At 38.9% G+C, this 16388-nt stretch overlaps 1 protein-coding gene across 1 annotated transcript; it reads right to left on the bottom strand.

Moving 5' to 3' along the window:
* Nucleotides 1-13780: 13780 nt before the first annotated feature.
* Nucleotides 13781-14254, bottom strand: LOC115730253 (protein RADIALIS-like 4). The gene has a single exon (XM_030660865.2). It carries the CDS (start codon nucleotides 14177-14179, stop codon nucleotides 13781-13783), a length of 399 nt encoding a protein of 132 aa, XP_030516725.1. The 5' UTR covers nucleotides 14180-14254.
* Between the last annotated feature and the right edge of the window lie 2134 nt (nucleotides 14255-16388).

Genomic DNA, 16388 nt, shown 5'->3' on the forward strand with positions numbered 1-16388 from the left:
ATAGGCCACTAAAAGGTAGAGAAAAGATGTATCATGTTTCAAGGGAGTACATCGATCATCATGTGATTCCGGATGCTATACGGCTGAAAATTCCCCGGGTTCCGGTGAAGATTAAATAACGTGTTGAAATTAAACGCCTCAAGAAGAAACCCCAAAGAGCTATGGAACGAGGTTCGAGGATATCCAAGAAGTATAGGCGGTTTCAAGATGACGTCGGCACCCATATGTATATAGATTAGGCTAAGTGAAGGCTTGAATCTATCTTTTCATCATTAGTACATTTTGTTTAGGAGTTGTATTTTTAGTTTTCTAATTTCATTTCATCGTACTTTGAAATAAGATTTCCAGTATTGTTGGATTTTGCAAGAGTTTTAAAATGATGGGTGTATCACTTGACCTTTGAGCATTGTACGATTTTAATGAAATTTTCTGATCAAGTTGAGCCATTCTCCATTTATAACTCGAACAAATGAACCAAGATTTCAAAAAAGGCCCTACACATACTTTATTCCACATTTTGTCACTAATTGAGGGGGCTCTTTTGAAAAAAACTTGAAAATTGAAAAATGTAGTGAACCGAAAATATGGATGAAACGGGATATTTGGGTGGCATGTCTACATATTGTTGTCATCTAGATGTCATCATGGACCGAGCCATTATCCGTGTTTGGTATACTTATTGTGGTATTTATCTTTTGTAGGTAATTTACTACGGATCCTTCACATTCTTATAACACTCGGTCGGTGACAAAGAGAAGGATGGTTAATCAGGCTGAGATTGCGGTCATGATCGATGAAAAGCTAAAAGAACACATGAATGCAATGAATGAAGATGTTGCAGCTACCATGTCCAAGATGATGAATGATTTCATGGTCAAGCGTGAGCAAGTCAATGTTGGCTCTCGGTTAGAGATTCCATCTCCACCCTTCAAGGTCGTCGCCCCGACAAGACTCATACGGTGGATACCGATCCAACTTTTCACTTGGATGATGTCATTTTGACTGACACTGGTATATCTCCGATAGCCCATGTTCATCATCGTCACTTAAATGATGAGAATGCCAAGTTGCTGGCAAAGCTCGACCAAAGGTTATGAGAAGTGGAAGGAATTCAAAGTGTTCTACCTATTGATCTATCTATCTTTTCTTGGGTCCAAGTGCCCGAAAAATTCAAGATGCCAACTTTCGAGAAATATGATGGCACCTTGAACCCAATTCAACACATCGAGATGTACCGGGGGCACATGAGCGGAAATGTGTCTAATGGACCTCTAATGATCCAAACCTTCTAGGCAAGCTTGAAGGATGCTGCAATGAGGTGGTACACTAACCACCAGATTAACGGGAAGGATTTATGGGAAGAAGTTACGAACCTTTCATCAAACATTTTAAGTTTAATCTTGTTGTGACTATCACTCGAGAGGATCTAGAGAGGGCGAGCGAGAAAAAAAGGCGAGACTTTAAATGAGTATGCCACTCGTTGGAGGAATATGGCGGGACAAATCATGCCCGAACCCTCGGAGCGAGACCCGATGAAGTTGTTTAGGTCCACTCTACCCCAGCCTATTCGTTCTCGAATGTTGGTAACTGTTGTTCGATCATTTAGCCAACCGATAGTCATGGGTGAAGAGATTGAATCTGGACTCATGAAGGGATGGTACGGTGAATCAAGTTCATATGGCAAGAGATTTTCTAGAAAGAAGGACAAAGAGCTTATCCCAAAAGTCAACATGACTTATGTGCGAAAGATACCGGCTCAAGTCCCGAACATGCAGTTTGCTCCTCAACAAACATCTGGCTATGGTCAGGAGAATCAAAGGACTAATAGCGCAAGAATCGAACATTTACTCCACTCCTTGGGTCACTTCCCCAAGTCCTGGCTGTCTTACAAAAGAAGGGTCTGTTGTCCTCTAAGCCGTGACGTCCCAATCCCCCGAAGTATCTTAGGTACGATCCCACGAAAAAGTGTGACTATCATTCCGGCGAAATGGGCCATTCGATTGATGATTGTCCTATACTCAAGCATCCCATCCATGATCTACTTGAAACCGGGGCATTTGAATTTCAACCGACCGGTAAACCCAATGTGCAGAGCAACCCACTACTAGATCATTCGGGCGATATTTGAAGAGTCATCGATGGAGATGGCGCTAGCCCTCAATAGCAATCATATTTTAGACTTTTCATTTCTCTTACGTGGGAACTTTTCCTCATTTATGGAATTTCCCTTTCTATTTCATGTTGCATTTTAGGATTTCCATTTCAATAAGATGTAATTCATTGATTTGATATCAATATAATTACAAAAAATTTTCATTAAATTTTGAAATCTTGATGAAGTATCTCAAACTAACCCGATGATGACAATCAATGATTGAAAAATTTGTTATCTATTGTAAGCACTGAAGGTTGGGCTTCTTAAGAATTTTTGTCCCAAGGTGCTCGAAAAAAACGTTCTTCAAGAGAAAAATGGTTGGCATATGGTTTAACCCTATTTGTTTTGCTGATCCATCTACTATATGTTCAGGGGCAAAAGGGAATATTTTTAACTCTAACTATGCACCAGCTTGATCATCCCAGGACAACCCTACACATGAATGTCGAGCATTAAAGCAAGCTAGAAATCCCGGGCTAGTCCCAGTCCATTGGCCGATTGTGGCAATCCATGCCTTGTCCTTAACCAATCTTTCGATCATGTTGTATTAGGCGACGGAAGGTGGGACAAAACCAAGGCCACCCGACTTCAAAGGGATTATCTCTATAGAGTTCGACAAATTCTGAAGATGACATTTTGTTTTCTTCTCACGGGATCAAGAATAGAAGTGAAGCCTCCACTAAAGGCTAGAAGTCAAACTTTCAACGTGGGGCATAACTGGGGGGCAATTCCAGATGATAGGTACATGATAGAGCCTGTCCCAATTGAAAATGGGGCAAATCGACAGTGAACTCTGGCCTTAAAAAGGAAGTATATTTCTCTTCAACCTACTTGGCTCTGAAGGTGACACTTTACTTTTTTCTTACAGGGGCGTATGACCGACCATGATGGCCGTCGCTGTTAACAAGCCGGGGCATCTTGAAGTCTTCACTTGACTTGTTTTGTGCATGTTTCTCTTTATATTGGGACAGATTTAGGAACAAGCCACTTCTCGACTCAAGGAACAGACTCACCGACTTGTTTGATTTGTTTAGAAGTTCAGGAGCAATCCATGATCTCCCAATCCAAGAGGATTTTCTTATGAATTTGAATATGCTTGTATAATTTGTTCAAATTAATAAAATGCACAAGTTTTTCATGAAACATGACAAGTTGATTCAAATTGCTACATTTTGCATACTTAAAAGATGCTCATATATTGCAAAATTTCATGCATGGTTTATTGAAAGAAAAGGTTTGATCAAGCGATCTGTTTTGTTCTTGTGAAATGATCATATTAAATGAGAGACGCCTGAATGATAACAGGCAAGCCGTTTCCACATACGTCCTGAAAATTAATCCCAATGCAAGTTGAGTGAAAATTTTTGTGCCGACAAGGTAAAGGGTTATCTCGAGAAAAGTATGATGACCAAAATGATGAGAGGCATTCACTTCTTTTATCTAAACACTACAGGTTATCATTTGCTTAACCCTTTAAGCGGAGATTCATTTATTATCCCTGTCGGGAACAACCCCACATTGGGGCAATATCTTAGAATTTCAAAAATGGTTAGAATTTTTCTTGCTTTCACTTGTATCAATCTTCAAGCGTATTTACTGCATGCAAATTCTGTGTTAGTTTGAGTGTCTTCGATATGACGAAGAGCATTTCTTTCTTTCTCCCTACACACTATGCCCTTTTGCATACCCAATTTAAGTGGTAGATTCATTTCAACCCGATTGGTGATCATTCCCATGGTGAACAAATGAAATTAGTTCAAAGCAAGTTCAAAATAATTTGGGGCAAGTGGGAGAAGCTCAGAAGAAGTCAAAGAAATGGTGCAAAAGGACTCCATCAAGCAAAGTTCTCTCTCAAAGAAGATCTCTATCTAAAAAAAAATGAATGAGAGAAGAGAAATTGAATTCTCTTGAAAAAAAGAAAAGAGAGAAAGTCAAGAAAAACTCCTCGAAGAGAAAATTCTCTCTAAAGAGAGAGAGAGAGAGAGAGAGAGAGAGAGAGAGAGAGAGAGAGAGAGAGAGAGAGAGAGAGAGAGAGAGAGAGAGCTCTCTCAAAAAGAAAAAAGGGGAAAAAGAAAATGGAAGAGAGACTCGGCACAAATGATTTGCAAGGATGTTTATTCGAAAGAAGTCATCTAGAAAATTCACAAATCCATGGAGCATTTGTCAAAGGACACTAGCAACTCTCATATCGTCAAGAATGATTACAAGAATTTGTGATGGAGGCATGATAAATGATCACCAGTCCCGAGTTTCCTCCAATAATACCCTCTTGATGAAAATAGGCCATTCATTTCAAACCTACGCAAACCCGCATTACGACCCTCATCAAAGTCTCTTCGGATTAGGGCACTTATGTTAACGTAGAGTTTTAAATGCTTATAAATGTTGCTCAAAGAAGTGCAATCAAGATTCTTCTATCTCTTTTTGCAAGGTTCTTGGCCTGTAAACCCGGAGCAATAGATGATATCAATTCTTTCAAAGCCATGATTCTCATGAGTCCCCATTATTAAACCCTTGAACAAACTTGCATTTCAATCCTTCAAAAGACCTCTCGTATTAGTCGGATCATACTGATTTGGAGAATATCCAGACCCTTGTCAAGCACGATGAAGAGAGTTCGAGTGATTTTTATACCCGCATCAAGGGTCGGGTCAAAAGCTTTCATTGAGAGCGAGGGGAAAGTCCTTTTTGATTGAAGTTCCTTCATTTAATGTGATCAAATTGTCGAAAGGACGAAATTGATTTTCTTATTGATAAATTCCCTACTGAAGCTTGATAATGCGGGCAAATTCATGAAGTCTATTTTCTTTGCCTGTGCACATGTGTTGTTTTAACCTTGTCTCGAGCAAAACCAAGTGTAAGGCAATTAGCTCTATCATTTTTTTTATAGTAAAAGAAGAATTCAGGTACGTCTCCTAAACTATTCTTCATTATTTTGTGTCTACCTAATGGAACATGTAGCACAATCCATTTCGTGTTCGCCTAGTGGAATAGGCGACATGATCTCTCTCATATGTTCACCCAGTGGAATAGGTGACATATTTTTTGAGTCTACCTAGTGGAACAGGTACCACAATCCATTTCATGTTTGCCCAACGGAATAGGCGACGTAATCTCTCTCATATGTTCACCCAGTGGAATAGGTAACATATTTTTTTGTGTTTACCCAGTGGAACAAGTAGCACAATCCATTTCATGTTCGTCCGGTGGAATAGGCGACATGATCTCTCTCATATGTTCACCCAGTGGAATAGGTGACATATCTTTTTGTGTCTGCCTGGTGGAATAGGCAACACAACCAACCTCTTGTTCAGGTGGCATGGTCCTTTTCGTGATTGCCTAGTGGTATAAGCAACACGTTTCTCATTTGTTCAAATGGTTTTTTAAATCATATCATGAGCTGTTTCGCATTTGTAGGGACCTGCGGGTAATAGACAGGTAACCACGTACCTTGCGAACCTTGCTTCCAGTGGAATAGAAGTTCGGAGATCAGGGGAGTGGACAACATTATAAAACTTTCCCTCACTGGGGCGCTTTTGTGTGCGATCCATATGTAAGGCTCTCTTACCGCTCCACATGAAGTGAGAAGCCTTAGTGTATGTTCTTTATTTCTTGCATATCATGCATAATTCAATTTGCAAACTGGGATTAAAACCCCACACAAAAAAAAAAAAAAATTCATCATTTGCATTGTCAAAATTTAGGCTCAATTTTGTCTTTGAGCGAAATCTCTGCGAGCCTCCACTCAAAGAGGGGCAGTTGTTGACACCCAAATTTTGGCCATCCTTTTTAGTCATTAACTTTTGCATAAAAAAATCAGGAATTACTTTTTAGTTCCCATAAAAAAAATATAATAATTAAGTCATTATTCATATTTAATTTTGTCATTTAGGCATTGCATTTTGCATTTAATTGAACTGAAAATAGAAACAGACTTTAGCTAGTCATGCAGATATGGCCCCATACATTTTGCATATTCATTGGGTTGATGATTGATGGGTTTAATTGAATGGTTTAGAATTTAATTAATAAGCCATAATTCATTTAGGTGACCTAAATCAAACGTGGAAGTTGAATTTTTGAAGCCTTTAGTTTGTTGATCAAGATTTGAGGGAATCAGCATAGTCCCGTGATATTCGTGCATGACCGTTTACTTGGGGAGCAAAGCGGGAAAATAAAAAAAATTTTGAGAGATTTGAGGGACTATTTTATTTGCACAATCACATGAAAAGAGGAGGAGGATATGCGGTGGCTTCTAGTGGAGGTCGGTGAGCGAGCCTATATAAGGTGATGCTCGCATATAGAGAAGTGGGAGACTTCATCGAAAAAGAAAGGGGGGTTGTCCATGAGGTCACAAGAGAGAAATGACGCAAAAAGAGGGAGAGATAGCTTTTAGCACACAATTGATGCTCTAAGCAATAGTGAGAAAGGAAGGTTTTATTTTTTTCTCCTCTCAGTGCATATGTCCCCATCACAAAGACATTCGAGGGAAAGCCATAGGTTCTGATACATGGCTAAAAAGTGAGAGGGTGAGGTATTACTGCAAGCACAAAGAGACAAAAAGGCCTTCCATTTTTCTTTTGCTTGGCACACACAAGGTCCATACATCTAGAGAGTAGAGAATCATGAGTTGTGTGATTGGGGAGGTTATTTACCAACTTCAAGGGTAAACCACGTCATTGTGACTTCGTGGTGGTCATGCCTCCCATCTTCACGTTCATCCACCATGTGTCCTTCGATGCCAATGTAGCGCCGTTCCTTTGAGCATCGTCGAACACCACTCAGCCACATCGACATCGCCAAACTAGCTGCAGCCCTGCGGCTGATCTAGTTCCGCCATTGCAAGTCCCAAGCTGGTCTTCTCTCGATCCCACCGGAGCCTTCAATTTCCATCTATGCGTCCATCCCGAGCTGTGCCGATCCGCTCATTCAAACGACAAAAAAAAAACAAATCTAAATATTTCAGATTAGGTACAATTTCAATTTGCTCAGATTTTTTTTTATTGTTGTCATGAATTTTTGGATGATATTTCAATTAGGCAAGATTTTATCTGTTGATATCGCAATATATGATAGTTGCCCATTCGAATTTTTCGATATCTTTGGCATATTTTTAGATTAGAAAACCAATTCAAATTATGGGGTGATTCCCCACCGACAACGTGCAAATTCGAACTAATCTCGGCCCCGAGATTTGTCTCGATGGCACGGGGATTGAGATATCTAATCTTAACCATCGGATTTGATTCCTCGATCCAATTCGTTATCCGATTCGAGTCGGAAGATATTTTCGAAAAAGATCATGCATTATCTGTTTAGTGGTTTGATTTGTTACGTAAAAAAATTTATTCAAAATACCAAAAATATATCATTCATGTAGATTGCATATAGTTTAGAACATTCCATTCATGAAGGCTGAATATTTTATTTCATATATACATTTCATATAGACCTAGTCGAATAACCGTTATGTCATTTTCCTGCTGCATTGATTAGCCATATAGTTTTGCTATGTTATTAAAATCTGTCAATCTTGTAGTCTGGCATGTCATTTTCTCATATTATTTTATTACACGTCGTATTATTCATCATGTCATAAACTTGATAAGTCATTGATGCCATGTCGCATTCATACATCATTTAGAATGAGGCTTGTTCATTTTAAATTAGCATATTAGTCTAGTCTAATATAACATGTCATTTAGATTAAATTCATGTCATTTTTTTATGTCATTTTTTTTTGCATAACATGTAGGTTAGAATTCATGTTGTTTTGCATGTCTTTAAGATTCAAAACTTAAAAAAAATTTCGTCATGCACTCATGTCATATTTGTCACTTACCTTGTCATGAGACTAATTATATTCGCATAATACACTTATGTTCATGCATTGCATCATTCACTTAAATAAAAAAAATAAAAAAATTACTCCTTTGGAACTTTAAATCACAATCCTCGAAAGTTGCATACTCGGATAATTTTCATTGAAATGAAAGATACCGAAAGGGCGTTAATAGAAATATTAGCGTAACCAAGTTCCAGAACTCAATAAATCTACGGTTCGTAAAATAAAGTATTTCTCCCGATACTTTATTTAGGTGTCTAATCAACCTACCGTGAATTGATTAGTGGCAACTCCAAGTTAAATCATTTGCGTGTTAAATAGTGAATCAATAGTTGCGATTTGGTATGGATTTGGGAGAGTCCGAGTTAAGTTAATTAGATAATTAGCTTGATAATCCATTAGCCTAGAAATCTGATTTTTAGGTTGCGACATTAAGCATATGATGTTGTGGGGTTGGAGCCGAATGATTTCCAATAACCGTTAGGTGAGGGGATCGTTTGCATTTTCAATACTTGCATGAGATGACAAGTTAGACTTAACTATGATCATGAAGTCAATAATTATCGTGTGAGACTTTCATGGTCTAGAGGCCGAAGTTATGATTGGGACTCGTATATGATGCGTTGAATAAGTTGATTCACTCATTAAGTTTATAGAACACTAATAACTGTTAGGTGATGTGGACTATGGGCTGGTGGGACTCCGATCCCTACTACTAATCTTTGCCTAACAAAGATTGCCGTTTCCCATTTTAAGGAGTATGGCATCCGAATATAAATTTAGTGGGAGGCTCTATTTCATTTAAAAGCCAAAATGAAATAGTTACTTTGAAAGATAACGGCTAACAATTTATTTTCTGCATAGATTTTTATTATTCTGAAAATGGTGATCACAAACCCTCTCGCTTCGATACTTGATAAGAATTATTTGACTGGACCCAATTTCACCGATCGGGTGAGAAATTTGAGAATTGTTCTCAATTCAAAAAGAAAACTCAGTTATGTGCTTGATGAACAAATGCCAACCTCCTTTCTTGAGGGTGGAACCCAAGAGGAACCATTACTTATGATAAGTGGCATGTTGATGACTTAAAAGTTAGGTCATATATGCTTCCTTCGATTAATAATGAATTTCGTAAGAAGTATGAAGCAATGTAAGATGTTAGGTCGATCATATTGCACTTAAAAGAATTCTTCCATGAGAATGATCGAACTTCTAGGTATGAGATATCTAAGGCATTGTACCATATAAGGATGGCTGAGGGATCATCTGTTAATGATCATGTTTTGAAAATGATCTTGCACATAGAAGAATTGGCTAGGCTGGATCTTGTTATGGACAACAAATTAGCTGTGGATTTGATCCTTCAATCTTTACCCGATTTCTTCTCCGGTTTTGTTCAAAACTTCCACATGCATAAGATGGAGAAAACTCTTGTCGAGTTACATAGCATGCTAGTAGTTTATGAGAAGGAAATACACAACACAAGGTCAAATATATTAGCTATGGCTAAGGCTTCTTCTTCAAAGAGTAAGACTATTTTGAAGAAAAAGAAATAGAAGAAGCCTTTGAAAGCTGTTGTGCAACCAAAGCCCAATGTTAAAAAAGGAAAATGTCATTACTGTGGTGTCGTGGGCCACTGGAGGAGGAACTGTAAGAAGTATCTTGCGAGCTTGAAGGTCAAGCTCAAGAACCAATCTTGCGAAGGTATGGTATCTATGCTTATTGAAACTAATCTTATGGCTAGTGCTGAATCCAGCTTATAGATTCTGGATTCTGCTGCAACCTCACATATTTGTATGTCTTTGCAGAATTTGAAAATAAGCAGGATGCTAGGGTGAAATGAGATTGTCCTAACATTTGCAAATGGAGCAAGAGTTGCTGTATTAGCTATAGGGATTTTTCGTTTATGTTTGCCTTCTGGACATGTTTTGATTTTAAAGAATTATATGCATTATGAGAATGCTATCGGGAACATCATCTCTATACCTCGTTTAGGTAAAGAGAATCTTACTTTTTCTTTTGCTGATGATGTATGTTCTATTTATTGTAATAGAACGTGTGTTGGTTCCGGTTTATTAAACAATAATCTCTATACCATTACAATGTCCAAGAATGCGATTACCAATGTCAATAAAAAAAATAGTCATGATGTAAATGTCGTAGCCAATAAACGCCCTAGAGATAGTCCAAATCCAAAGTATGTTTGCCATCTCCAATTAGGCCATATTGGAGAAGACATGATTAACAAATTGAGTAATGATGGATATATTGGTCTAATCGAGTAATGATGGATATATTGGTCTAATCGATTTTGAACCATACTCGACTTGTGATGCATGTCTTCTAGGAAAAATGACCAAAGCACCCTTTGTAAGAATTAATGCGGAGCCGCCGACATACTGGGATTGATACATATAGATGTATGTGGACAAAATCGCTAGGGGTGGTTATTCTTACTTCATTACCTTTACTGACGATCACTCACAGTATGGCTATTTGTACTTGATGAAGTATAAAGCTAAATCCTTTGAAAAGTTCAAGGAATTTAAGTCTGAAGTTGATAAACAAACGAGAAAGAATATTAAAGCTCTTCGATCTGATCAAAGAGGTGAATACCCTACTACTGAATTCTTAGACTATCTTAAAGATAATGGCATTTTATCGCAGTGGACACCTCTTGCAACTCTAGAACATAATGGTGTATTTGAAAAAAGTAATTACACCTTATTAGATATGGTGCAATCTATGATGAGTTACACAGATTTGCCCGTATCCCTTTGGGGATATTTTCTTGAAACATCAGTATATTTGTTGAATAGAGTGCCATTCAAATTTGTTTCAATTACGCCTTATGAGATATGGTATAGTAAGAAACCAAGTCCTAATCATATCAAGATTTGAGGTTATCCAGCTTTCGTCAAGAAGCCGAGAACAGAGAAATTAGAGGCCAGATTTGAACAAGGTCACTTTATTAGATATCCAAAAAAGACTCTTAGATATTATTTCTATTTTCAATCCGACCAAAGAGTTTCGGTCGGTAGGCATGCTTCTTTTCTAGAGAATCGGTTCGTCCAAGAAGGTGGTGATGGGAGGAAAATAGTCTTACAAGAAGAAAATGATGAAGTACTAAATAACCAAGTTCGGATGCCGATCTCTGATTCGGTGGGAGCTTCTGATACACAACCTCTTAGGAGGAGTATGAGAACATCTCGTCTACCTATTCTTTATAGACACTCGATTGAAGATATTGAACTACTATTCATTGTGAATGATATTGATTAGTTGAGTGATCCTAACACCTTTGAGGAGGCGATGTCGGACATCAATTGCGGTAAATAGCTAGAAGCCATGAAATCCGAAAATGGATTCAATGTATTCCATCGATGTTTAGACTCTAGTTTACCCGATGGTATTGTACCAATTAGCTAAAAATGGATCTTCAAGAGGAAGATGAATGCTGATGGTCAAGTTGGAATTTACAAAGCACGGCCGGTGGCGAAAGGATATTGTAAAAAAAAAAGGGATCAATTACGACAAAACTTTCTCACCTGTAGCCATCCTAAAATCCATTCGGATTATGTTGGCTATAGCTACGCACCTTGATTATGAGATATTCTAGATGGATGTCAAAGAGACTTTTCTAAATGATTTCCTCAAGAAGTATATTTATATGGAACAACCACAAGGATTTGAATCTAGTGGTGTAAGTCGGAAGGTGTGTAGGCATAAGAGATCCATTTATGGACTCAAACAAGCCTTTATAAATTAGAAAATCCATTTTGATGAAATAGTCAAATCGTTTGGTTTCATCAAGAATCCGGATGAACCTTGTGTATACAAGAAGGTCAATGGGAGTGCAATTGCATTTCTAGTTTTGTATGTCGATGATATATCTTTAATCGGGAATGATATTCTAATGATATCATCGATCAAACTATTTTTGTCACGAAAATTCTCCATGAAAGATTTAGAAGAGGCAACCTATATTTTAGGTATCAAGATCTGTAGAGATAGATCAAGAAGATTGATTGGCCTCTCTCGGTCTACGAACATAGACAAAGTGTTAACACGATTTAACATACAATGTTCCAAAAGAGGATTATTTCCTTTTAGGCATGGAATCCGTATTTCCAAGGAGATGTGTCCCAACACTCCTGAAGAAAGAGAGCGGATGGCAAAGATACCCTATGCATCCGCAATTGGAAGCATAATGTATGCTATGCTATATATGCGACTCGATGTTGCGCATGTTGTAAGTATTACTAGCAAATGTCAGACCGATCCAAGCGAAGAGCACTGGATAGCAATCAAGAATATTCTTAAGTACTTGCAAAGGACTAAGGATTTATTGTTGATATATGGAGAATGAGAGTTTAAAATTGAAGCTTACACTGATTCCGATTTTTTATCGAATTTGAATGACTATAAGTCTACATTTGGGTTTGTTTTTCTACTCAATGGTGGTGTAGTTAGTTGGAAGAGTTCCAAACAAAGCATAACCGCTGATTCTAGCACCGAGGTAGAATATGTAGCCGCTTTTGAAGTAGCGAAGGAAGCCGCTTGGATGAAGAAGTTCATTTCTGAATTTGGATTAGTTCCTTTCGTTGAGCAGCCGATTACATTGTTTTGTGACAACAATGAGGTAATAGCTCAAGCTAGGGAACCAATGTCTCACCAGAAGTCCAAGTACATTGAGAGACGCTTCCATCTCATCGGAGAAATAGTTGGGAGAGGTGACAGTGTCTTGCAGAAAATTGCCTCAGCGAAAAACGTGGCGGATCCTTTTACTAAAGCCTTACCTCGGTTTTATTTTGAAAGACACCTTGATAAAATGGGTTTGAGGTATCAGACAAGTTAGCTTTAGTGAAAGTGGGAGATTGTTAGAGATATGCCCCAAAACAACTATGTAATTGTTACATGTTAGGGATTTCAGTTGTCTTTTCAATTTCTTATTTAATTAATGGCAAATACGTATTTATTCATTTGTCTAATTATTTAAATGTATGAATAAATTTCATAAGATCGGTTGTGACTGGACCTATTCTTAAGACGTTGAGAATATGTGTGATGGGTTCACAGTTAGACCGAATCTTTAAACTGTTCTCGGTCGATGGATAATTGAATGTATATCAATGATCCCGTTGAAATTGGTGTGTTCTTAACTTCACTATTAAGTATTTGATACTTAAGGGAATGACAAGTCACAAGTCATTGGATATTGCGATGCCCAATGCTTGTACCTGACAAGTTCACTAAACGTGACACGCTTTGAATGGTTAGTAACATGAAAGCTTTTAGCGTGGTCAATGTCTAATCGTTCATGCTCTGGTCTCATGTAAATAATCCTTACACCCGAGGCACAATATTGACTTGTGTGTTGGATGGTTATGGTTCATAAGGGTGCATATTGGCGGTTTGTCGATCCGTCTATGTACTAGATGGTCAAAGTTCATGCATATACGAAGTCACATGTGTGTGCAAAATGGAGTCTGCCTCCTTGTTACTATCCTATGTGATCTAATAATGACAATGAATTGAAATCTTCGGCCGAGGTTGTAATCGAGAATGAAATGTTCATGTCTCGTATAAATGCATGTCGATTTAGATTTGTACAAATGATCAAATTGGTGACTTGACAAATATTCCATGGTTTTTGTTCGATCGGGATATAGTAAGACGGATGGATTGAATTACACCGTAGCTAAAACTAATGGGTTCATTATGTTCTTATAGCATTCGCAATGTCTGGGTAGCCATGACATATTGCTAAATGTTACTTATGGCTTGTAGTACTTGGAGATTGATCGCGATAATAATTCTCTTAGATATTCTAATGTGTTAGTGCCTCCCTGGTTTGACTCGCCGTTCGCGTTCCCCAACCCGCCGCCCTTCTTCCCGTTCTCCTCCTCCCCTAAGTTACTCGTGGAGCCATCCGAGGAAGAAGAATTGTAGGAAGGCAGATGCACGCGGCCAGACTCTATCTTATCGACATCTTCAACCAGAAGCTCATAATGAAGCTTAATTTCCTCTAGGGTTTTGCCCGGTACGTCGGAGGCTACCTTCTCCCACCAATCCGAGGAGTCCTCGAAGTGAGTAGCCAGGGCATTCTCGAACGCCTTGTCCTGTTCCCTACTCCACGAGGAACAACTAGGGCTCACTGCTTCATCGACAGTCATCAAAGCAAAACCCTGACTCAAAAAAACCCACACTTTGCAACTCCGAACCACTTCACGACTCAGCGGCGTGTCAAATGAAACTCGCCGCCAGATCCACAGAGCTATCGAACCAATTGACTCCCCGGTATCAACTCTGGACAGCGCATTTATCCTGAAACCTCCTCGGGATTCGTATCCGCTAATGCCCAATTATCGCTGCGACTGCAAGTGGCAGTGATGCTGCGAAAATTATGGGCAGGAAGAGAAGAAGCAGACAAGCGAGGGCAGACAAAAACCGATTTTTTTCCTTCCCTTTCAGCAAGAATAAAGAACCCCAATTAGCTAGGCGAGAGGAATTTCTGAATTCCCGGCTGAATCTGCTGAAATCATAGGGATTTGCTCCGAAATTCGGAAAATTGGACGCTTGCGCAATTCGATGAGAGCTCCTTCCTTTTTTATCTTTCCTCCGATGGGCTTTCGGCTGAGGCGAAGCGCGAAGGAGGAGAAGCAGAACGTCGGCTTCAGACGGCGTTGTTGGCGTGGCCCATGAGAAATATCTCTGAATCCCGCTAAATATCCGTGACGCAATAAAAGCGAGACCACCTTCCTTAATAAAACCTCCTGTGAAATAGATTGTTGACTGACAGTGAAAATTTTTCACAGAGAGAGACAGACAGACAGAGTCCAAGGTTGAACCGACCATGGAGGTAAAAAAAAAAAAGAAAACAATGGCGGAAACCGCTGATGCCGAAACTGAAAGCCTGCGAACGTATAGAAAAGGAAGGAAGGGATTGCTTGCCAACAAGAAACACGACGTGACAGCCTGGGAGCATTTAATTCTCTTGCCCCGTGGTTGTTCAAAAGGTTGAAACTTGAACTTCCAACTTGCTCTCGCTCTCAGTGGATCCGTTTCGACGGAAGACTTGATTCATTTTGGAGGGAGAAAAAAGTGGAAAAGGGGAATAATAGATTCAGATTCAATATCAGATTAAGAATTACTCGATTCGAGATCACGTTAACACCATCTCTCTCGCAGTAAAAATGGTCGTAACTCCTAGAGCTGGTTCCCGGAAACAGATGAAATCCGGTCTGTGGCCGGTGGCAAGGCATGTTGGCAAGCCGGGCCGCGCAACGATTACTCTATTGAACATGGGAATCCGGGCACGTCCCGGTCTCGCGAAAATAGATTCCTTTATAGGGTCAATTGCCTCCACGTCTTACTGTTAGCTCAGTAATGAACCTAAAGATGTCACACATCTTAACCAATAAATGACGACGTTTGACGTGAAAGACGATATTGCAAATATGTTTGCAATCACGACTATCGAATTAGTTGAAAAATTAAACTCTTATTTTTTTGGTCGTGGACGTACGTGCATATGATGAATACGTATGCTCGAAGTGGACATATTTGATGTGCCCAATTGCACACGTGAGATTGCACACCTGTTGATTATTTTTTTGTTTAGTTTTAATATGTATATATATGTGTGTATGTGTATATGATATATGTATGTATAAAAAAAACTAAAATTTAAAAAAAAAACAAAAAAAAAAATAGTGCAGTTGGTCAGCAATAGTTACTGACCATGTTCATGACACGGTTAGCATTGCTGACCATGTGCACGCACGATCAGTGGTTACTGATGGTGCGCTTTGCCCAATGTGCCCGATCAGTAACCGTTGTTGATCGTGCATTGTTGTGCAACTTGCACAGCTTGATAATCTGCAATGGTTGCAGATTTGAAGAGAGCCAAGCGGTGTGCCATTTTAGCATGAGTTCGTGAGAAAATAAATCTCTCTCTCTCTCTCTCTCAAGTGTGCGAGGAAGTGTGAGGGAAAAACAGAAAAGGTTTCTCTCAATTTCATTTTTACGGTGATCAAAATATTAGAGATTTTGGAGAATTAGTTCCATAATATTGCTAGCACAATTAAAATGATGATTCTTGCGAATTCGTTACGCCGTTCGACGTTGCGGCTGGTAGTGTGTCTGAACTAGAGATCCAACACTTGTGGGGCTCGAATAGAAGAACATCTAAATCATTTCGTTTCAAGTATGCTTTGAGAGGCAATTCGTTTAACCCCCTTCGTTAATATGATTTTTCATTGAAAAGCACGAACTACTTCTCTGGAGATACATGTGTGGGTCTTTTATTTATTTTCACTGCGTTTTATATTTTATTTGCCTATGCATGTTACGTATAGCCTTACAAATGCGCCTCTCTGGTTG

Source organism: Rhodamnia argentea, chromosome 8 (genome assembly GCF_020921035.1).
Source record: "Rhodamnia argentea isolate NSW1041297 chromosome 8, ASM2092103v1, whole genome shotgun sequence".
Taxonomy (NCBI): domain Eukaryota; kingdom Viridiplantae; phylum Streptophyta; class Magnoliopsida; order Myrtales; family Myrtaceae; genus Rhodamnia; species Rhodamnia argentea.

Excerpts from the sequence above, each read along its gene's own strand:
- LOC115730253 (XM_030660865.2), bottom strand. The coding sequence starts at position 14,179 with ATGACTGTCGATGAAGCAGTGAGCCCTAGTTGTTCCTCGTGGAGTAGG.